The sequence below is a fragment of the Erpetoichthys calabaricus genome, chromosome 14 (genome assembly GCF_900747795.2).
Source record: "Erpetoichthys calabaricus chromosome 14, fErpCal1.3, whole genome shotgun sequence".
Lineage (NCBI taxonomy): Eukaryota > Metazoa > Chordata > Cladistia > Polypteriformes > Polypteridae > Erpetoichthys > Erpetoichthys calabaricus.
This window is the reverse complement of record NC_041407.2, coordinates 107,663,154-107,686,769: the sequence shown is the minus strand read 5'-3', so window position 1 is coordinate 107,686,769 and position 23,616 is coordinate 107,663,154. Positions and strand designations below refer to the sequence as shown.

Genomic DNA, 23,616 nt, shown 5'->3' with positions numbered 1-23,616 from the left:
GGCTGGGCCACTCAAGGACATTCACAGAGTTGTCCTGAAGCCACTCCTTTGATATCTTGGCTGTGTGCTTAGGGTCGTTGTCCTGCTGAAAGATGAACCGTCGCCCCAGTCTGAGGTCAAGAGCGCTCTGGAGCAGGTTTTCATCCAGGATGTCTCTGTACATTGCTGCAGTCATCTTTCCCTTTATCCTGACTAGTCTCCCAGTTCCCCACAGCATGATGCTGCCACCACCATGCTTCACTGTAGGGATGGTATTGGCCTGGTGATGAGCGGTGCCTGGTTTCCTCCAAACATGACGCCTGGCATTCACACCAAAGAGTTCAATCTTTGTCTCATCAGACCAGAGAATTTTCTTTCTCATGGTCTGAGAGTCCTTCAGGTGCCTTTTGGCAAACTCCAGGCGGGCTGCCATGTGCCTTTTACTAAGGAGTGGCTTCCGTCTGGCCACTCTACCATACAGGCCTGATTGGTGGATTGCTGCAGAGATGGTTGTCCTTCTGGAAGGTTCTCCTCTCTCCTCAGAGGACCTCTGGAGCTCTGACAGACTGACCATCGGGTTCTTGGTCACCTCCCTGACTAAGGCCCTTCTCCCCCGATCGCTCAGTTTAGATGGCCGGCCAGCTCTAGGAAGAGTCCTGGTGGTTTCGAACTTCTTCCACTTATGGATGATGGAGGCCACTGTGCTCATTGGGACCTTCAAAGCAGCAGAAATTTTTCTGTAACCTTCCCCAGATTTGTGCCTCGAGACAATCCTGTCTCGGAGGTCTACAGACAATTCCTTTGACTTCATGCTTGGTTTGTGCTCTGACATGAACTGTCAACTGTGGGACCTTCTATAGACAGGTGTGTGCCTTTCCAAATCAGGTCCAGTCAACTGAATTTACCACAGGTGGACTCCAATGAAGCTGCAGAAACATCTCAAGGATGATCAGGGGAAACAGGAGGCACCTGAGCTCAATTTAGAGCTTCATGGCAAAGGCTGTGAATACTTATGGACATGGGATTTCAGTTTTTTTATTTTTAATAAATTTGCAAAAACCTCAAGTAAACTTTTTTCACGTTGTCATTATGGGGTGTTGTGTGTAGAATTCTGAGGAAAAAAATGAATTGAATCCATTTTGGAATAAGGCTGTAACATAACAAAATGTGGAAAAAGTGATGAAGCGCTGGGAATACTTTCTGGATGCTCTGTATTTGACGTTCAGCGCTCTGTGACCTTTTGTCTGTGAAGGGCGCTATATAAATAAACTCCTAACTTTAGACAAATCATCAGCTCTGCTCAGTCAGACCATCAAAAGGTGAAAGGTGTTTTCAGAGCTCCCCGACTTCTCTAGTGGTCCGTCTCACAAGTGCCCGGGTGACACAATTTTGAGGGGGGTGGTCTCATTGGCAAAGGAGACGGACAGACACAAGAGATGAAGGTGAAGTTCAAGGAGGTCCACATGTGACACACACCAAGGGCTCCGAGGAGGATGAGGAGGTCAAGACCACCACGGTGTACGGTGAACCTGACCTGCTCAACTAGACCCCCTGCCTGCCCAAGTAGCTGAGAAGGTGCAGCATCAGAAGGTAAGTCACCCTATTCTACAGGGACCACCAATTGTGAGCAGCCCGACCAGAAGCATCATCGTCTGCTTTGGGTACTGCGAACTCCTACAACAGCTGGAGCACACAGCAGGAAAGATCTTGGGGACCCCTCTGCCCCTCATTCTCTACAGAGTCGTATCCACAAAGCCTACAGCAGGGTGTCCCAGCTCTGGTCCTGGTGGGCCGCAGGTTTTCATTCTCCCCCTTTTTCTAATCAGTTTTCACTGCTAATGAACTCCTTTTCCCTTCATTTTCATAGCCCCGTTTTTAAGGATTCGGTCCTCTGAATCGATTCGTTTCTTCATTTAACAGAAATGAGATGTGAAACGAGCCAACAGATGAACATCAAACTCCAGCCAATTTCACTCCAACCACTTCCTTAACGAGAAGCTGATTCTTGCTGTTAATTAAAGCCGTTATTGAATATCAGGACTTGTTGCTGCTCTCGTTTTGCCACAGCAGGCTGTTGATTTTCTGGTTTTATTTCCCAAAGACCACCATCAAGATGTTTTGGTGACCTGAGCACACCAACGGGACTGAGACACTCATCAATTAAAAACAAATGCAAAACCTGCGGCCACTGCAGCCCACCAGGACTAGAGTCAGACAGCACTGGCCTGCGACATCGTGAGGGTCCTCTCCCACCATCTCAGTGGTCTCTTTCTCAGGTGGCAGAAGGTTCTGTAGCAGCTTCTACCTCTTGGTGGTCCGGACTCTGAACTCTGCCCCCAGCCCACAGATCTGCTCCTCATAGTTTATTTATATGCCGTACATTTGTTACGCTCGTTAGCTCAGATGTTTATTAATAACTAATAGTTCACTGATTTATAGTTTAGTGTTGTGCAGTTCTTCACCCATCCTGGACCTCCATGTGCTCATGTTGCACTGTGGTGGTCCTGGCTGATGTGATCTCACACCACTGTACACAGCAATACGCCATATTGGTATCATGACAGCAAGGCCTCTTGACCCGACTTGAGGTCCCAGACACATGGTCTACCATCGGCGTCTACAGACTTCGGACCCCTCGACCTCTTCCTACGCCCAAGACCTTCAGCAGACGAGGACAAAGACTTGACTGGTAACTCACGAGCATAAGAAACGAGAGGAGACCATCCAACCCACTTGCCGCTCGTCCGTTTAGCTCTTAGCTAAGTGGTCCCGATATCCCACCCGGGTTCTTCCTAAAGATCACCAAGGTTTCAGCTTCGACGACTTTGACACGCTGCTTTATTCCCAATTCCCCAAAACTCTCAAAAGTGCTTCCCCGGATTTCAGTCCTTTGCTTGACCTTCTCAAATTAAAATTTCCCATCAACGTCCTCGATTTTGCAGTTCACCATTCTATCGAAGGAGTCCCACTTTAATCGATGGCTTCTGAGAATTTTAAAGACACGACGTGGCCCATCACATAGTCTCCTCAGCTCAACTCCCCGAGCCCAAAAGGGTAGGTCACGGGGCTTCTTGTGGTGCTTCGTCTTCGAGTTTGCGGTTTGCAGATGTTCCACCGCCAGGGTCCACTTTAATTGACTTGAGAATTTCTCTGAAGGCTAAAATGTCTTCCATTCTACTAATCCTCCCATCTCTGTGCACTCCTCAATGCCTCAGGATTAGCGGTCCGGGATTGGTTGGTTGGTCATGGTTTGGATAAGCCCCCTTAAACTCCAGAGAAGGAAAAAAAAACAACAAAAAAAAACCAAACAAATTGCAATGCTTTAAATTATAAGGGTCACCAACTCCAGTCCTGGAGGACCACCATCACTGCAGGTTTTCATTCTAACCCTTTTTCTAATGAGTGTCCTCTTTGTGCTAATTAACTTCTTAGTTCATTTTAATTGAATTGCTTTTTAAGATTTGTTTCTTTAAATGGCACCCAAACAGAAATGAAACGTGAAGTGAGGGAGCCAACAGAAGACCACCTAAGTCAGGGCCTCAAAATTCCAACCAGTTGCTGCATCAGGCACAGAGTCTTGTTGTTCATTAAACTCGTTCTTTAATTCAATGGCTTGTTTCTGCTCTCATTGTGCAATAGCAGACATGTCCGACATTGTGGATTTTCTCGTTAAATTGGACCTGAGCAGATCAGCATACCTGAGACCCTCACCTTTCTTTATTTTCAGATATTGTATGATGGACAGGCACAGTTTGCTGGTTGTGTTTTGGCTAATTTTGAATCTCATTATTGTTTGGCTGCTAATTAAGGAAAACAAAAACAAAATTAAGGGGTCTGAGTCTTCAAAAGCAAGTTGATTAAAATTAGTTCAAAGGAAGTTAATTGGGAGCAAAAACAGGTCACTGATTAAGAAAAGGAGTTAGGATGAAAACCTGCACCCACTGCAGCCCACCAGGACCGGAGTTGGGGACACCTGCTCTAAACCAAGGGTTCTCAACCTGGGGCCACAGGATTTTCCAATGAGGCCACAGGTGAAAATTATGTAAAAGGGTGGCCCATGGCATGAGATTAGGGGGCCACAGAGAGAAGTGGGAAGCAAAGAAAACATAAGTGAAAAAAAAAGAAAACATAAGTGAAGTGACTGCACTTGTGGCTCCAACCTCCGCACGCGTGGGGCGATTTCAGCATCTCAAGTGTCATGGGAAAGGTGCGTGGCTGCAGCAATCTTGTTTCCGTTTCTCTAACTAGCAACAAGAACAGGTCACTAATTAAGAAAAGGGTTAGAATTAAAACCTGCAACAACTGGAGACCTGCAGGACCAGAGTTGGGGACCCCTGGTCTATATGTATGACTACATGGCTTAACATGACTAACATCATTGACAAGTTTGCCGATGACACAGCTATGACATTTCTCATCTCTTAATAACAATGAGCAGGCTTACCTGGATGAAGTTGACAGACCTTCACACTGGGGTCAGGACCACAGTCTTCCAATGAATGTCAGCAAGACAAAAAGGAGCCGATTGTGGACTGTGGGAGAAAACAGAGATGACACCAGAAGCCACTTGGTATTAGTAGCCCTCAGGTGGACAGTTTCAGATACCTTGGTGTCCACATCAGAAGAGGACCAGACCTGGTCCAAGCATACGGCCACCTTGGTAATGAAGTCACATCATCTTTACTACCTCAAGAGATTTTTTTCCCCAAATACTCAAGAAATTCTACATTATCGACCATCGAAACAGTATCCTCTTTTACTGCCAGGTTTGGAAACAGTGAGTGGTGTGGTCAGCTGAATGAATCATCGGGTTTGCACTCTACAACTTCAAGGACATCAAACAAGCAAATTCAAAACAGAGCAATAAACATTATTATGGATAGCAGCCCCCCCCAACAATGGCCTCTTCTCTGTGCTGCAACTGGTATAAACACTACGGCTGCCTGAAAAGCAGTTGAGAAAGAACGAGGAGGAGCTTCAGTCCACTGTCTGTCTGCAAATGAGGACAGCGCCATAGAGCTACAGGATGTCACAGTTCTCTTATATTATTTACGCTGTTACTGATTTAATACGGTTAAGCAACTTTTGTATGCGACTTTAGCAGCTAAGCCTTACACTACATATTGTCCTGTGAACATCTGATCCCACCAACGGCGAATGGAGAGATAAACCACAAGTTCATACAAATTATATATAAAAGCTTTGATTTAAATACATTTTAATGACTTATTAGAAGGTTATATACACAAAAAGGTCACATTGCCAGCTTTATACGACACACCACTGGGAACATGAAGTTAACAACCCAGAATGGTGCAGTAATCCAGATAAAGATGAGACGACTTTCATTTTGGAGACAAAATACCAGTGGCAGGTGGAAAAAAAATAAAAATGGAAACAAAACAGAAGAAATAAAAAGTACAATGCAACTCTTTTTTTTATTTTCAGATTTTTTTTTTTTTTCTCAGTTTACAGTGGAGTGATTTGGGGGTAGAGGGGGCGGGAGGGGAGGAGAGTAAAGAGGAGGCCCCAGCCATCCCACACAACCCTGCAGAACTCAGGATTTTTCTTATATTGCCCTTCCAAGATGAAATTTCAGTATTTACACAAAATAAAGGCTAACGTTGTAGAGTGCGCCATAAACTTAAAACTGCTGAAGTGAAGACTACACAAATAAAGTAGGAGCAGATCATGGATGAAGAGAGGCATAAAACACATGTTAAAATACAGATTTTAAAAAGCGGCTTGCATAGCAACTGGCAATACATTGGGAATCATGCCATCCCTTCCAGCTTCGGATTAGTACCACTCGGGTAACAGAGAGGAGTGGCGGTGGTCAGTCAAGATGGTGGGTGAGTGCTGATGTGTGCTGGCGGCAACATGTAGGCATGAAATGATTCTGTATTCCCATATTTGAAAAACCTGAGCGCTGGGTGTAGATTTGGCATCTTTGGGTTCTTTTTTTGTTTCATTTTTATTTGAAGAAACACAGAAAGAATCAGGCTTGCTTTTTAAAGAGAATGTGAGAGTCACGCCAAAGCTCTCCTGCTCACCAGCTTGCATCCAATACGCTGGCTACAGAACAAAGGAATGTGTCTCCATACTTTGGCCATACAAATAAAACAAGTTTCTGAGCATTCAGCAGTTTAATGAAAAAAGGCAGCATGATGAAAACTGCAAACCCCAAACACATGATAACGGTGACACAATTTTGACTGGCATGTTGAGTGTGTTGAAGAAGCAAAGGAAAAAATCATGTGACAAGTGCTAAACACTTCCGGTGTCTTCTTCCATGCCCAAGACAACAGAAAAACATTTTAGTCTAAATAACAAAGCAATTTAAAGGCTCCTCAGGTCAACATAAATATACAAACATATAGACACAGATATACATCTTGAGTTTACTGAGCAGATGGGAAGTACATAAGCAAAGACAGCCACACTTATGTGAGCTTTGCAGAAGACTCAGCTTAAACGAGACGAGGGCACAAAGAGCAGCAGACAGCCACAGGGCACTCAGTGCCCAATTCTAAATAACAAACTCGAATCCAAGTGCTCGATACAATTCCTTTGCAGGCTTTTGTACAGGAGATAAGGAAATGGCACACTAAGCTGGAGTTCAGGGGGTGAGAGAAGGGTGGGGAAGGTCACTGAATGTCACTCCACTCTAAACCTCCATGGGGACACAGACATGAACTACTGATACAAAACACCCTTTTCAGAACTTTGTCCAAGCCCCTCAACTCTGCTACATAGTGTGCTATAAGTGTACACCTAATATATTAGAAAAGGATGCCAGCCCTCCCCCCATGTGTCCATCCTAAATTTTCAACCTACTCTGTAATGTTTATTTCGGTGACAAAAAAAGGTTTAAAAACAGATACTAAACTTCCTTAGGTTCACTAAAAACTGTGAAAAATCTGACTGATGTTTGAATATCAAACAGCAGAATCTTTAATGCCAAAAGGAAAAGGAGAAAAACAAAAAAAAAAAAACAAAAAAAGAAAAAAAAAAAAAAACAAGCAAAAAAGTCCTTCCGTTGTGTTCATCGGTGAGCCGCTCGCATTGCTGTCTGAAGTCGCTGTTTGGTGTCCTCCGTTATCAGTGGTGCTGTCTCATTCTCAGTCTCTTTATTGACAGGTTTGCTACCAGAGACTCGTCGAATGTTTCTTGGAGGCCGATCCTGCAGCTCACTGTGGTCCCCACAATCAATCACTGGATCATCCAGCAGTGGAAAATTGCGCCTCTCCCACGGCTGGACGGTCTAAAAAAGGGAAGAAAAACAAAGAAAAAAAAAATTGAATGCTTGTTGCATTAAATTGTGTCATGCAATGCAGTAGATAAGTTGGTGCACTGGTTTGAAGCCAACAACAAAAATGCATACCAGTTCTTCAAAGCTTAAATCAGGTGTGGAGCAGCGCGTGTCTTCACTGGACTGTGGCCGGTGGGAATCCCGTGAGCCAGGAGTGTATGGGTTGGAAATCAGATCTGGACTGGCAGGACTGCATGGAGAAGGCATAGGAACAAAGTCTTGCAGCGTATGGAAGTGCCCAGTATCAGGTGATGAGGGTTGTGGTGTTGAGGGGTTTGTACCCCCAAGCAGTGGGGTTGTCCTTCCATCCAATGACTTATATGACCTAAACATTGAAAAACATTCCGTTATAGTCATGAGGGATGGAGGGATTAAAAGGGATTCAGAGAGAGAGAGAGAGAGACAAGAGGAGGAGACATGTTCTCGTTTCACTTTCCCTCCAACAGAAAAGCATAAAAAGTGAGGTGCAATTTTATCACATGGAATATTAGGGTAGAGTCTGGTCAGGTCAGATTGGGGAACATGCACTGGTACATGTTGCCGCACCCACCACATGACAAAACAGATTGGGATCCTGGTTCCTGTGTGCTGCAGTACAGCGAGCAACGCCTCAGCACCAATCCCCATTAGTTCTCTGGCAGTTTTGATTCTTCTGGGGATAAGGCTCCCGAGGGCTTTCTCCTCATCCCCTTCATAATGGAAGCAGGCAGCTACTCCCGTGGAGAACAGAAAAAGTCCTGTCTGTTGCTTTGGAGTGATGTGAAGGTTTTTTTAATTTTTTCCCGGTAGTTCCAACCCTGCCACCAACCCCCAAGTTCTCCCTGCAAGTTGGAGGACCGTTTGCTGGGCGGATGCAGATTAATGTGATACTTGGGACAGACGGTAGAAAGTGACACTAAAATTTCTTTCTGGACCTACTAATCCCAAGAGTTCAGAAGTGTGGAGTAAGGTGCCACAGAGCACATGGGGTTAAACATGGTTCTCTTTTAAGGATTAGTTCAGTATTTTTCACATTAAGAAGTTATTTTTTCCCAAAAGCATGGTATGTATTAATTTGGCACAGGAAATTGTCCTATAATTGAAGTGTTTTAATTATTTAAAATACTGTTGCCAATTTTTTGAAAAGACTTTAATAAACTTTTTTCATAGATTCTTGGCACAGTTGTTCCTAATGTGAGCATACAGGCCCTGGTCACAGCAACCATTGTAGGTAGCTACAGAAGTAAAGAAAGCACAAAGCCACACACAACACTGACTTTCTGCTTCTTCATAGTTGGAAATATAACGCACAAAACAAACTCCAGGAAACAACAACCATGGAGGCTAAAGTTTGCCATGGGGAGAGAAAGGCAACAAGGCAAAGAGCACAGCTGGACTTCCTTGAAAATCGCAAATCCAGGTCTTATTTTTTTTTTCTAAAAAACGACAACAGACACAGTACGTCTAGACATGGATCAATAATCAGACATTTTTGGCTTAAGTATGTATGCATTTGGTAAATTTGAAATTCTTTGTTTTCACATTTGTACTATTACCTTTTAGATGTCATTTTAAATTGCAAGAACAGGCATGGTGTATTAAAATGTATTAAAAATTATATAAAATATTTTACTGAAGAAAAAAATTAGATAAAACACCATAGTAAGGAAAAACAACTTCAATTTGAAAAATACCAAACTTACCCTTTAATGAATAAATTCATGAGAAAAATTAAATTCTACTTGGGGTTTGAAGGTGCATTTAAATAAATAAATTTTTAATATTAAATAAATAGATGCTGTCAACAGAGCAAACTCAAGGTCTCCCTTCATGGGAGTTTTGACTTTCAATTACATAGTTCAGTAAAAGCAAAGTGCAACTGCGTAAAGGTATGCTCTCTGGACCAAACTAAAGATGACAGCTCTTCAAAAAAAAATAATGGCGATGGCAAACACAAATTGCATGGGCTGTGGTGTCAAAAAATACTTAAAAATGCAATACACGGAGAAAAGCAAGTTCAACCCACTACCAGAAAAAAAAAGTAATGCATACAGCAGAAGAGTTTCAACCCTCCTTGGCAGGCCTGAATGTCACAGATAATGAGCATATGACAGGTGTAAGGCATACCTGCTTCCTCGCCTCTGAGCTGGAGCACTGGCTGTCCACGTCCACCGTGAACGTTCCAGATCTTCACACTTCAAATGCATGGCAGCAAACATGGCATCTGACAAGTCTTCAACCTAGGCAGAGAGATGCAACATTTAATTGAACTATACCGCACAAATAAGGCTGCACTTTGAAATAAACATTTAGGAATTTTAAATGCTCCTTTAAATGATCTTCTCACCATGCCCTGCAATTACATGTATTTAATGACCATTCAGATGGAAAATGAGCTAATCACTCAAGGCGACACTCTAGTAATGGGTGCAGACTTGCAAAAAAACAAAAACAAAACACAGGATTGTTGTGTTTTACTTTAGAACACCTTATTCAATGTTGTACACATCTGTTCTAATTCAAGGCTTGCAATACGCATCTGAAGGTTGCAAATATGGAGCAGATCTTGTGCTTTTTAGGTCTGAAGCAGATAAGACCGTTCAGAACTCAAATCTGTTTTGGAATTACGGAGTCAATGCTCTTTAGGCAACTTTTAGTTTATAGGTGTGTATGGTGTAAAAATAGCACTGCCAGTGTTGAAACATGACTTCCACCTTCAGCATGCAGATTCAAGCAGTTGGCAAATTAAAAATAACCGGGCATGTTGAACTTGAACAGCCAACCAGCAGAACCTTGCTAGAGGTCCAGCTGAAAAGAACACCACAATAAAAGGCACTCAATGGTTCTATTTTAATAAAGGTTTAGGAGTTTGAGATTTTTTTCTTACCTCTGCAGCATCATCTTCTTCAGCAATTGGTTGTGAACAAATGTCCACTTCTCTCCAACTGGGGAAATAATTAGAAAAATGAAACAACTGACCAAAAGTGTTGAGTATTCAAGTTCTGGGCTTAACATTTTTAGCAGTAAACACTATTTATTGTAACATTTTATTGATAAGTTAGGTGAAAACAGATGACAGACAGAACTTTTCACCAAGTGGGGGGTTGGCTTTCCATAGATGGTCACTAAATAAGCAAATATTATAATATACACACTTAATTACTAAAAAGAAAAACTGACATTAGTAAAAGTAAAAATGCACAAAGCAGTCCCAGTGAGGCACTATAAAGGCATATATTGCTCTAAGTATAAAGGAACCCCAGTAGCACTTCTTGACACATATCTTCTAGGAAATTTATTGGCTGAAAATACTCAATGTTACTGTATCAGAGAGAGAGAGAGAGAGAGAGAGAGAGATACCAGGAATACTGAAGAACAGCAACATGGAAACTTCATGAGAAAAAGTCAAATGGAGATCAGCAGCACTGCACTAAGACATTTTCATAAGCGCTTTTTGACTTTTGGTCACAATTATAAAAAATGTAGCCCTCCAAAATAAAAAATAAACCCACACAACCTTAAAGTAAAACCATAAGATTTGTGTATTGCTGATGCCAAAAGAAATGTTTTGCATTGATAAAGAATTAAAAGTTACCATAAAGACTTCAAGCTTCTGTATATTATTTATATTTAACATAAGTCTCCATGCAAAGTAATAGGAATCACAATGGTAGAAACAGTTCTTTTTTGAAACCTAAGCACGGTTGTAGAACTTAAGTGACAAGATACTAAAGCAGGGAACTGATGTGTTTTAGGTGACAAAGCCTTTACATACATACATAGATACATGCACACATTTGTTTTACTACCTTGGGGTGAGGATTTCCTTGTACTGGAGTTTCTCCACTCTCGTTGTAGCGGCAACTGACATAGGAATAACAATATTGTTTATGTCAAATGAGCTTTCACCTCTTCGCCTCCGAACAGGCTGAAACGTGAAACACAAAACAGATATGTAAGCAAGAGCAACTGACAATCTGGCTGTTTTGGGACACAAAAAATGTAAGGACTGGCTTAACAAGAAAGTGTTTCACATGCTGGGTTCCATTTTTGAAGCATACAATCCAACCTATTAAAAACTTCCGATTGTTTTGCTGCACACTTCACAAGAAGATAAATCTCATTTATTTCCATTAGCCTGTTTCTTAGTGCTGGTTTACCTTTCAACAATTTTGTGTAATTGATACAATGGGGTCTATGCAATTCCTTCTATTACAACTTGCCTCTATGTGGGGACAAATAATTAGTAAAACAAAAAATCGAGAGTGGTCTCGTCTAGACTTTCTCATATACTCGGATATGGGGACGGATATTTGAGGAGTAAACCGGAAGGCAATGATTATATTTTTATATTATGTGAACCATCCACAACAAATCAAATCAAATATATATCGAACAATTATTAGAAACGTAAATTTGAATAAATCGGACTCTGCAGCTGCATGAATAAAAGGTAAAGTACTACTTCCGGTTAGCAGAAATCCTCGTTTTGTACCTAATTCTTGTAGGCAAAATTTGACTGACCTAAGTGAAAGCGTACTCAGGATATTGTTTTTACATACATACATGCACACAGAGACAGACAGTCACACAGACATAATTCCAAAAATGGTATTTTCAGACTAAGGGAGGTCTAAAACATTGAGGCTAATCAAAAACTTGAAATGGAATTTTTGGAGGATTCCAATACTTTTCCTATACTTTGTACATGAGAAAGTCAGGGAGGTCTAAAATGTGAAGATTCATCAAAATCTCAACATCAAATCTTTGGATGCTTACAATATTTTCCCTATACTTCTTATACAAGAAAGTAAAAAAAACGTGTGCATACCAGTGTGCTGGAAGTACTTTGACTGTTGGCAGCTACCGGTGTGGAATTTTCAGATGATGTGGACAACTGTCTCATCAGAGGACTGTGGGCCCGTGTTTGCAAACTTGCCAATGACGAACATGGACTTTCTGTGTCCACAAAGTGCCTTGGAGCAACTAGGTCAGAGAGAAAATACAAAAGACAAAAAGATATAAACCTTTTGGAGGGACTGAATAAATATTGTTTAAAAAAAAAAGTAAGTAATAAAATGACTAAAAAGTGGAGAAAAATACCAAGAACAATCAATTAAAAAAAACAACAACTGGAACAATAATGGTGATTAAAAAGCACTGGCTACATAGCTAATTTGTACCTTCTGTCCTCTCGAGGGAGTGATCTCTTGGCCTCCTCTTGTGGCTTTTATCACAGGATGAGGGAGTGAGCACTGTTGGACGTTCCACAGCTTTACATACAGATGCTCTTTCCAACTTTGAAGCACTCAGCAAGTCATCTATATGCTGCCGGTGAATCTTCTCAGTCCGTAACTTGTGATGTGAAAGACCTGTTCCAGTTATTCAAAACAGACAAAAAAAATCAAAAACGTGTATTCACATTGTTGAAACAGAACGGTCTGCAAATATTAACTTGTAATTAATGAGAACTCATAAAATGGCAGCACTTCACTTTAAATCAGATTGAAATTTTTAACTTAATTCTAATGCTCATTTGTGCTAAAATGCCAAAATATTATGAACAAAAGGCACAAAGGTACAGTGTCAGATATGGTAGCATACAAGTTGTGTTTTTTATAAAAACCTCCATTCTCCTGACACCGTATAGTGTCTCCTTTACATGACTGTAAAGACTACAGGATTTTTCTGGCCATTCATTTTCCATCTCTCATCCGAAACAAGGTCTCGGGTGCAACCGACTTAGAAGTGAGGCCCATATGTCCCTTTCCCCAGCCAAATTTGCCAACTCATACTGTGGGATCCCAAGGTGCTCCCAGGCCATGAGAGATATAATTCTCCCAGCAAACCCAGAGTTTACCCTGATGATTGTGCCCATAAAACCTCCACAATGGAGGTGTGTTCTGGTCATAATATGCCAATAAGTCAATACATACACAAATTGGTAATGATAAAAGATGTGGTTCGAACTAGTCTTCTTAAGTGTGGTGTCACTGTATCATTATATCAGTTAAAATTTCAAATACCGAAGTACAGAGCAACCCACAGGGTTTTACTTTTTTTGATCACATCTGTAAAACAATTTGATTCTATTATGATGGGGGAGCTGAGGAGGAGTACTGTTGCAATCTGTGAAATGCTGTACAGGATAACAAATTATAGTAAGTTTGCTAGTGACATCAGGTGCCATCAAGTTGGAGGCTCTAGAACATAACAAAAAAATTTGATGAGAACAGGCCATTCATTTCAACATAGCCATCCTTTCCCCACCTAATTTTCCAAAATAACAGCAAGTTACGTTTTAAAGGTCCTTAAAGTCCTACTCTCCATCACACGACTTGGCAATTTACTCCATGTGTCTATAGTTCTCTGTGTGAAAAGCTTTGTAAGATGTGTGCTAACTTTACATTTACAGCCTGGATCAACCATACTAATTTCACACATCATTTTAAACACTTCAAACATATTGTTACCTCTTGATCACAGTTTACTTAAATTGAAAAGATTCAATTCCTTCAATCTCTCCTGACCACACTTAGTCCTAGAATTAGCCTAGTCTCTCTTTCTCGAAGGCTGATGTATCTTTTTTGTTGCCTGAGACTTAAAGACTAAAATTGTACACAATACTCCAGGTGAGACCTCACTAAGCATACCCTCATTGAACTTGCACTCTACACATTGTGCTATATAACCTAACTTTTTATTACCCATCTCAATGAATTCTGCATTGTCTGGATGTAGATAGTGATAAGTACACTACACTTCCCAAGTAATTTTCATCACAACTTCTGTCAAAAGTCAGATCTTCCAACATTTTACTTCCTATGTGTAATATCTTTCCCTTACTTATATTAAACTTTATCTACCACAAATCTCCTGAAGACAGTATTCAGTCCAAGTGCCTCTGTTTCTATAAACTTGATTAATTTATCTTGGCTTTCCACCTAAGCTGGTATCAAATGCAAATTAAGCAGCTTGTTATTTATATTCCCAACCTTAGGTTGAGGTGTATTGAGGAAGTAATCATAATCAAGGGACCCTTAAAGTTTAAGAACAAGGTAAGCATCCTGGAGACAGTGGGAATATGTACTTCTAAAATATCAACGTAATCATCACCGGGTAAAGTTGTCTGATCCTCTAATAAATGAGTGATTTAAGTAGTATGTCTATTAGTACATAGTATTTATGCAGGTGCCCTGGAAGCATTAACAACTGGAACACTGGGCTTGAGGAAGGTTTTTGGAAGTCAGTAAAGTTGGTGCCTTTACTGCCTCAGTCTGGTAGGCGACAGTTTTGACAAGGGTGTACCCTTACGTTAGATATTTGGCTGCTTGGTACACATCAGTACACACAGGTGACCTGGGACAGGCCTGGCATCTTCAGGTGGGATTCTGGACTGCAGGGACATCTGATGTTCTGGCAAGAGGAGCCCAGGGTCAGTCTGGACCCTTGCTGTAAGTTTAAGGAACCACCTCATGAACAGTTCCTGGGCAGATGATGAAACCTCCCTCCATGCTGATTTGAACTGAGTGAAAAGGTTTTGACAAGTAGGAGAAGCAGGCGATGTTCCAGTACATAGAGTAAAGGTGTCAGCAGGAGGGGACTGGTGTGACTATAAAGTACAACTAGGGAGACGAACCAAAAGCTACCCATACCCAGACTTTTGGGGTAAACCAGTTTAGATAGGCAGAGCGCAGAGCAGCTCTGGGGTTTTTGTAATTCTATGGTTTACTTCTGCACCTTTATGTCCCTGAGATCCTGTACCATTGTGTTTATTAATTATTCTAGTTAATGAATGTCTCTCTTGGCTTAATTAGGGTTTGTTATAACTCAAGAATACCTGTACACTTATCTTCCATACCATCTATAAACCTTTAATGCAAGGTAGGGCAGCTGTAATACAGCTTAAAAATCTAGAACTGTTCTAGAATGTGCAACTGATCAGGAATATTACTTTGTCTTCTATGTATGTTATGCTAGCACAGTACTCTATAGCTAGAATTTGTGAAACATTAGACAATACTATAGCTCCCTTTTTATTCTTTAACGTGGAAATAATGTTACATCTGGCATAGTCACTGCACTAATAAAATTACACTTATTAAGCATTGATAATTGTTTTAGCACTCAGTGTTTCTGTAATCATACCTCCCTTTAAAGATCGCCATGTTTCTTTCATGACATCAGTGCACAATTCTTGTGACATCCAAGGTTCTAAAGTGAGTTTGGGCAATTTGCTGCACAAACATGTTACACATCAGTTTTATTTTCAATTTACTGCCATGAATGCTCAATTGCTGCCTAACACCAAAATACAATGCACAGGATTACACGCTTTTAAAACTACCCAAGCTTTGCTAAAATTTTGATTTCACAGCTTCCCCAGTGTTGTGGAGTTACACAATCTTCTAATGAGGTGTTCCTGTCACATGCTAATTAAATTAATTCAGAAGCAGAACAGCTAAACTTATCACCTATAAACTCTTAAGTGCATGCTGTTATATCATCACTGAAATGCACTAAAGTGCATGCTGTTATATCATCACTGAAATGCACTAATTTATAACTATTAAATGGCTAAATTTGACAAACAAATTATTTAAATGAACACATGCCTAATTTTTGTTTTTTAATATACTGACTGCTGAGGTTCTGAACACACAAAAAGCAATGCAATCAAGTGAAAAAAACATTCAGTAAATTGCCACTTCCCCATGAACTATACTTTCTAGGATTAATAACTGTTATTGAATACTACAATGGTAAAATAAACCTATAAAGGTAGTTATTTTATAAAGTTCTGCTCTATCACAATGAGTGATATTCTCAAAACAGAAGCTAAACATTAATCACAATCTTTATGACAACTCTGAACAAAATAAGAAACTTTCCATTTATGCAGTAAGGATCCTTTATAGTAAATGTGATTGTTTACATTAATACGCCTCACCTAATTGGCAAAACAAGTACTTAACATATTAATTTTTAGTTGATTATTAAGGTATTACCAAAAAGTAAATTGTGAAGACAGTCGTCAAAAAACTGATCAAAATACAAGAACAACTGAACAAAATACTCACGAACAGCTGCAAGTAAAGAATTTCCAAGTTTATGTTTTTCTTTGGAAGCTGTGTCTGGCGTTTTGCTGGATAGGGATATTTTGTGTTTGAGAGACAGTTTTTTGGGGGGTTTGATTTTTTCTAGAGGTTTATTTTGCCAGTGTGATTTCAAAACTCCTTGGAAGTGCAGGTTCAAGGAAACGTCTGAAATGCAGGAGAGAGAAACTGTAGTTATAACAACAGTCACAGAGAACATACTGGACAAATACAAAAAAAACCCACATTCACTGCAATACACATATCTGTTTTTCTCTGACAGACTAATAAAAATGACTGCTGGGTAATTTTTTTTGTTTTAGACTTTCAAATTTTATAAGATTTCCGTAGGCATTGGAAGCAATTTTTCTTAAAGAACAAAAAAAAAAAAAAAAAAAAAAAAAAAAAACCCCCAAAATATTAGCAGTTGCATAAACATGACAGACATCATTCAGCTTGTTTCACTAGCTAAGCTGTTCCAGTACCTCACCCAGATACTTTTTTGAAGTTGCCAGCTTGTTCCAAATTCTCACAACTTTTTGTATGAACAGGTCCTCAACCACCTGATTCCTTACTTAATCTAAATAATTCAGTTGGGTCAACTTTATAAACCACTGATTTTAATTTTATTAAATCGGATTATTAATTGTTTAGCCTCAGAACCACATTTTTATTTACTTGTTGCTAGATTTTGCATTTTGCGTTTGAAGCCCATTCTTCACAAGTGTTTGTAACAATTTTCTGTGCAATTTCAGCAGTGCATGTGTTTCTCAATGTGTGCTAGTATTTAAATGTCAATAAACAAAGCTTTATGTATTTTTGGGCCCTGAAGTAGAAATGTTTGCTCAGTTTGATTTCTAAATTACAAGGTTGTCGCTGATCATTTTGCATATTTGCATGCAGTGCTCATTTAAATGCAACAAATCAAAGGCATCACTACCACTGATCAAAAAATCTGCAGGACAAGTTTGCCAGTATACTCTGAATTTGTGAAACAAAATGCTTTATGCTTAAATTTCCATTAATACCTTAACTTGCAAGGCACAAGGCAAGAAAAATCTGTAATATATCTGTGCTATATATGCAAGCATTACCTTTTAGGTTTCAGAGTTTATCTTTATTGCTTAGATTAAACATTATAAATCACTGCTGCATCTAAGAACATCTAATGCATTGTGTTTTATTTATCCATTACTGTTTTCTTTTTAAAAAATATGATAAAGTTTGCAGAAACACACCAGCTCTAGACTTCATTATTAATCTAAATATGCGTGAAAACAATATTAAATTCTTACCATCAGGAAAAGAAAGAATGGGGTGAAGACAGGGATCAAACTGGGACAGCCTTTCCATAATTGGTGCATCATAACTGGATTCCGCTGTGAACTGTGAAGCTCGATTGCCACACATTACACAGGAAGGGTTGATGTCACAGCTACAGCGAGGAACAGAGGCACGCTGAACCTAGAGAGAGGATATGGTCAGATAATTCAGCCAAGAGAAATGTATGAAACACACTAATGTACTATAAAATGATTTGAAATGTTAATCCCATGAACATACTAATCACAAATCTATTTGTTAAAAAATGTGGCCAAATCTAGCTGTAGATGTGCTGTGGCAAAGGATTATGTGCATTGGAATAAAACAGAATGTTGTGTAAGATGGACAGATTATTTAAAACATTGAAAAACAAAGTATAAAACTGTTACAAGAATATCTACCATACAGAAAAAAAAACAATGCAGTACTGTAAAACTTCTCTGCCAGGGTGCTGCTTTTACTGAATCATATTTACCAATGACAACTAATTTAGAGACAGAAAGATCATAAAGACCAAATTTCTCAAAAAAAGGGAAATACAGTTCTAATCAGACACAATTTGATGCATTACACCCTGATACAGAAAAGACTCCGCCACTGCTCTCTGGAACTCCCACTGGGCTCCTAGATTATCTATTACGATATAGCTTCAGTATAGGGCAGCCATCTTGGAGGCTTTTGAAGTACTTTACAGATACCAAAAATAAATCAAAGTATTCCTTTAAATACTACTTCCTCAGAATTAATAAATATAAATATAATACATTGCAAACATATATTATGTCACAATTACTCAATTGTTGTGATTCTGGCAAGCCATGATTAACACCCACATCATCTGTTTCTTAGATCCTTTGTCATTTTTTTTAACCTAACAATATGAAAGCTATAGAGCGTAACACTAGAGGGCACCCTTGAAAAGCAGACATTTTTAAACATACGGAAATGCAGTATCAAGAAGATTTGACAGTTTTTGAAAATTACATTTTTTTTTTATATGAGCAAACAGTTACACTACATTAAGTTAAAGGCTATTAAACTCGCTTATAAAACAAGGGTCTACATTTTAAAAAAGAGCATTGATCTTCCATGTATTAGTATAAATTTTAAGGTGACCATAAGAAACTATTCTTATTTGTTGATGTAAGAAATATTTTACTGACTTGCAGGAAAGGAGGATGAATTTTAAAAAAAATCTAATACACACCTTTCTGTTTAGATTTATGACACTACTTGGTCGAACCAGGCGCCGTTTTTTGCAGCTAACTATAGGCCGTGTTCTTGCTGCCACACATGTGCTATCCAACGATGTGGAAGTCAAGTTTAAACGTTGTTTCTTGGTGAATGTGTCTTCTGTATCAGAGCTGTCCGGTGATCCAGTGGATGTGAAGCTGGGGTAAAAACTAAGAAAAAAAAAAAAAAATTTAATTGCTAGAAAAAATATACTTAAAATTTCTTACATTTCTTACTGGTTATAAGGATATTAAAATAAGTAAGATTTCTCCAAAGTACTGAAGGATTGCTAGATATAGAGCTTTATGTTGCTGATCCATATAAAAGATGACAAGCACTTCTAGTCAGCTGTATCTACAAAACTAAAAGATTAGCTTACCTGTTAACAACTCCATTGACTGGTTTACTTGAGACATACGCTTTTAAAGGAACGGGGTTTGGCGATGCACTCTCCACTTCCAACATCTGGTTGTCCTGAAAGAAAATACGCAAAATAACTGAAAGGTACAGAACTAAAAAAGTACAGTTAAAAAGGAGCAAACTAAAACTACCAAACAGTCACTTTACTAACCAAATAACAGAGAATGAAGCTAGGCTTAGTTCATGTTATTTTAGGTCTAATTTTTTCCCCTCCCTGAAGACTTCCTGGAATTAGCTAGGACATTTTTTTGGCACTTAAGTTTCTATTCTACTACTGGTGGTCTGCATTAGCCTAGTAATGCCTCAACAAAGCCTGTGGTTATGTCAAGGTCACTGAATGGTTACAGCCTGTTTCATCATGAAGATCTGAAAGATCTCTGCAAGCCACCCCAAATGCACTTGCTTTAATTGTTTTGTTTGATTCAATACAATTTTTTATTTGCAGTATGGATTAAAAACTGGGGACTAGACCACACTCTTGCCTCATGCCCAACAACTCCCTGATGCTGCAGCACAAGACGACAATGGCAGGCTACACAAACCAAAAAAAAAAAAAAAAAAAAAAAAAAATCACAGCTTACACAACTAGAGAAACACATTAGATACACTTGCAAAAATAAGCAGAGTGCACATTTTTAAAAATGAAAGTCATGATTTAATTAAAGCCATAAAGTTAGGCTCTCTAAAAATGGCAATAAGCCATTGAGAGATGCAAAAGTAAAACAATGTGATCAGGTTAACATTACACAGACAAATTCAATGATGTCACTTTAAAAAGCCACAAAAAAACAAGCATCCTAAAACTTGTTGTCATAGGATACTTACTTTTTGTGGCTTTTTAATGTGTACAATAAGTTGGAGACATCATGGTATCATTAAATAAGCTGATATAATTGTGTAGTTGCCAAACCAAGTTAAAACATTTTTCTTAGCAACTTAGTATCAGTAAAATTTCCATAAATCATTTGCGTTACTAAGTATTTCTTAACATCCACATATAATTTAATGTACTTCACCAGGTACAGCACCATGTACATTCTCATAGGAATATGAAATTTATTTCGCTCAACTGTGCAACCAATGGCAGGATACAAAGCCAACAAGCCAATAAAGCATAAAAACATTTTAACCTGGCTTAGACAGATGTCACAGGACAGGATACATGCTGTGAAAGCTATTTTTAAAATGTGCATGAAATATTTCAGTACCATCATTAAAACATTAAGAGAATTTGTATTTGAGTTTTACAGGTGCATAAGAATTAGATTCTTAACTGACAAGACAACTATAAACCTTAAAACCTCTGACTGACATAAGTAGTATCAGTAAAGGCTCTCTCTTTCCATTTGCTAATTATGAGTTGCTCTTGGGGTCATCACTGGAACCTGGAGTGCTTAATGCATAAGAAATCTAAGCATCGATATCTATAAAAAAATTACCTTCCATAAAAACACCAAAACTGGAGTAAGAAAATGATTTTCAAATATTTTCTCAGCCTTATTCAAAAAAAATAAAACTGACCAGTGCAATTTGTCTGCATCCACTGGCCTCCAAATTCACATTCACAACATCTTCAGCTGGAGAATCAGAAGTAACATCGCCAAGCAGCAGCAAGCCCTGATTAAAAAAAAGACAATATATAAACCAAAGACTAAATTTCATCCCTGTAGAATACACTATCAAAGCACAGAAAATACTACTATCCAAAAGAAAGCAGTAAGAATAAGGGTTTGCTCCGATAGTAATATCTTCTAGCCAGTAACTTGCACATCCAGACACTCTGACAGATTTAAGGAGATTGGCAGCAGTAGGTACAAGTCTATACAGCTTTTGTGGAATAGCATTACTTCTTTCCATAATCTAGTCCCCAACCATATATATGCTAACAACACTGTTGAGGTGTGGGATTGAGGGTAGGGTTTGAATCAAAATGGAGAAGAAATGTGGCAAAATTAGTGCAAGGTTTCTCTAAGATGGAATAAACTTTTGATGTGAAAACCTTCCACAATAACCAGATTGGCCATACTCCCATCATAAATTGCAAGTGCAGTATTAAGGTTTCTTGTCCATTGTCTGCTTACATAAAGGGAAAGGAGCTATATAAATAAAATGGATTATTAATTTGAGAAATGGGATGGTGTCACATTCATGGAGTGATAGAACTTGAATGACTAGGAAAAAAACATTTGTGTTACATATGTCCATTACTATGATAAATCAAATGTACCCAGTACACTGCACGAGTCCGACTTTATATTGGACTTGAAAAGATCCATCTTCATAGACGATGGCTTTAGAAAAAGATACACCACAGAGTCCTAACATCAGAGATAAAATTTGCTAGCTGTTTGTTTTAATTGTTCCCATTCCAGGTTATGTCATGTTTGTGAAGGATGGATATTTATAAATATTAGATATATCTCGTTATATTAACATTTTTGACTGTTAAGTAGTCACAATATCAGCTTTAGTAAGGACTGTGGTTTACTTAACACATACAAACATCAAGATAGGTACTCCCAATACTTGTCAGTCTTTTGAAACTCATGTCAGGTCCCAAGCTAATACAAGGCCAGCATCAAAGCTTAGAAAACATGACATGTTTATATATAAAAAAAAAAAAAAAGGCAAGAAAGAAACATTAATGAGAATAAAAGCCTGGTAAAATAATATGAAGAAAGATGAGAAAGTTTTAGATAGAAAACAGTGCAGGTAGCTTTTAAGTAAGTTAGCCTCAAACAAATGTGCATTTTAAAAGGAAGCAGAGGTGTCTGCTATACAAGTCTTTACCAACCTTGTTTGCACGAATCTGCCTGTAGATATCCGTTTGCTGTCGGATTCGATACTCCAGATCGGAAATATGAGCTTGCAGCCAGTTCCAGTAGCTTACAATGGAGGCCCTCTCCATAGCGAATCTGCCTTCTGCCCTTTTCCACCTGAAAACAAATTGTTACATTCTTGAGGTGCTCATAAAATTCTCAATTGAGAGGCAGAAAGGAAGAATCCTGGAATGACATTCAAGTGAAGTGAAGCTCTAATGTTAATACTTGTGACCTTGTTACTAGCATAAAAGAAAGCAAACTCAGGGTTAGTTGGCAGAATGTGGTGATTTTCACTGCTTTGACACCCTGCAAAATACATAATTAATTTGTTTTGAGATTACCAAGGGCACTTTGTATTTCACAGTTAATACAAAGAGCTGCACCATCTTAGAACAAAACAAATATGATGAACAACAGGAGACTGTTCAGTCCATTTGTTGCTTGTTCATCTAGATAATTGCTGTCCAAGCATCTCATCTGGATTCTTCTTACAAGATTGTAAGGTTCCTACAGCTTCCTATCTACAGTTATAAACGGCTGTGGAGTCGGTAGATAAATCCTTCAACTCCGACTCCTTAGTTTCCGGTACTTCTGACTCAGACTCCTCTGTATTTAATATGCTGAAGTATTTTCCATGTTGATTAAAGGAAGGCAACATACACGTCATTTAACCATAGAACTACTGGCTAGGAAGCTGACTCTACCGTATTGGCCAGCTTAAACGAAAGACAAGAACCCCTGAACACACATCAGACCACAGTACACATCTACATCATTACACTTGTTTACACTCAAATGAACTTGTTAAACACATTATATCTATCTATTATAAAAACAAATCTTGGCAGGGAGACAAGACATGATCTTCTTGGAAGACAATTTGACATCACGCAAGACAAGACGGTGAGACAGAAGGACAGCTGCTGTGCAGGCTTTTAAATGATCGACGCGCAGCGCGACAAGCAGAACATGCACCTTGGCAGCAGGAGAACAAAGCCAGTAGCTGATCCGTCCGCATCTCCTTAGTGTGCATTCAGCTCCCCCCTCACAACGTGAGAGGGAGAGACTCAAAGTGGCAGGAGCATAGCGCGCCTCCGGTGGGGTGGAGCGAAGCGAATAAGACCTGATCATCTCGGAGAGACACTTTGACGACACACGAGACTAGACAGTACAACCTTAGGAAGCAAAACCTGTGAGACGGTGACTTTTGCATGTCACGCCCTACTTACAAACAATTTAAAACAAGTTCACAGACATCTAACCTAGCAGTTGTTGGAATGCTTTTGGCAGTCACACTTCATGTGCTCCCAGCTCTTAAAACAAGAACAAGCAGAACACGCAGCTCGCCAGCAGCAGCTGCAAGCCAGCAGATGATCCAAGCGCATCTCCTTAGCGTGCATACATTTAATGTGTTCGAAGTGGCGATCTATAGCTGGTGATCCTCTGCTGTCAG

At 39.3% G+C, this 23,616-nt stretch overlaps 1 protein-coding gene across 4 annotated transcripts in view; it reads right to left on the bottom strand.

The window, feature by feature from the left end:
- Window positions 1–5,180: 5,180 nt before the first annotated feature.
- Window positions 5,181–23,616, bottom strand: part of kansl1b (KAT8 regulatory NSL complex subunit 1b) — a 174,072-nt gene continuing 155,636 nt past the window's right edge. For all 4 annotated transcript variants that reach the window (XM_028819824.2, XM_028819823.2, XM_028819826.2 and 1 more), the window contains exons 3-15: window positions 22,136–22,277; window positions 20,863–20,958; window positions 19,301–19,395; window positions 18,896–19,091; window positions 17,661–17,829; window positions 16,351–16,533; window positions 12,454–12,642; window positions 12,102–12,256; window positions 11,080–11,198; window positions 10,158–10,215; window positions 9,398–9,510; window positions 7,364–7,616; window positions 5,181–7,243 (exon numbers count right to left, since the gene is read on the bottom strand). In XM_028819824.2, coding sequence (XP_028675657.1) covers window positions 7,025–7,243; window positions 7,364–7,616; window positions 9,398–9,510; window positions 10,158–10,215; window positions 11,080–11,198; window positions 12,102–12,256; window positions 12,454–12,642; window positions 16,351–16,533; window positions 17,661–17,829; window positions 18,896–19,091; window positions 19,301–19,395; window positions 20,863–20,958; window positions 22,136–22,277 — 1,987 coding nt within the window. In that variant the 3' untranslated portion in view covers window positions 5,181–7,024. The remainder of the gene's footprint in view (window positions 7,244–7,363; window positions 7,617–9,397; window positions 9,511–10,157; window positions 10,216–11,079; window positions 11,199–12,101; window positions 12,257–12,453; window positions 12,643–16,350; window positions 16,534–17,660; window positions 17,830–18,895; window positions 19,092–19,300; window positions 19,396–20,862; window positions 20,959–22,135; window positions 22,278–23,616) is intronic.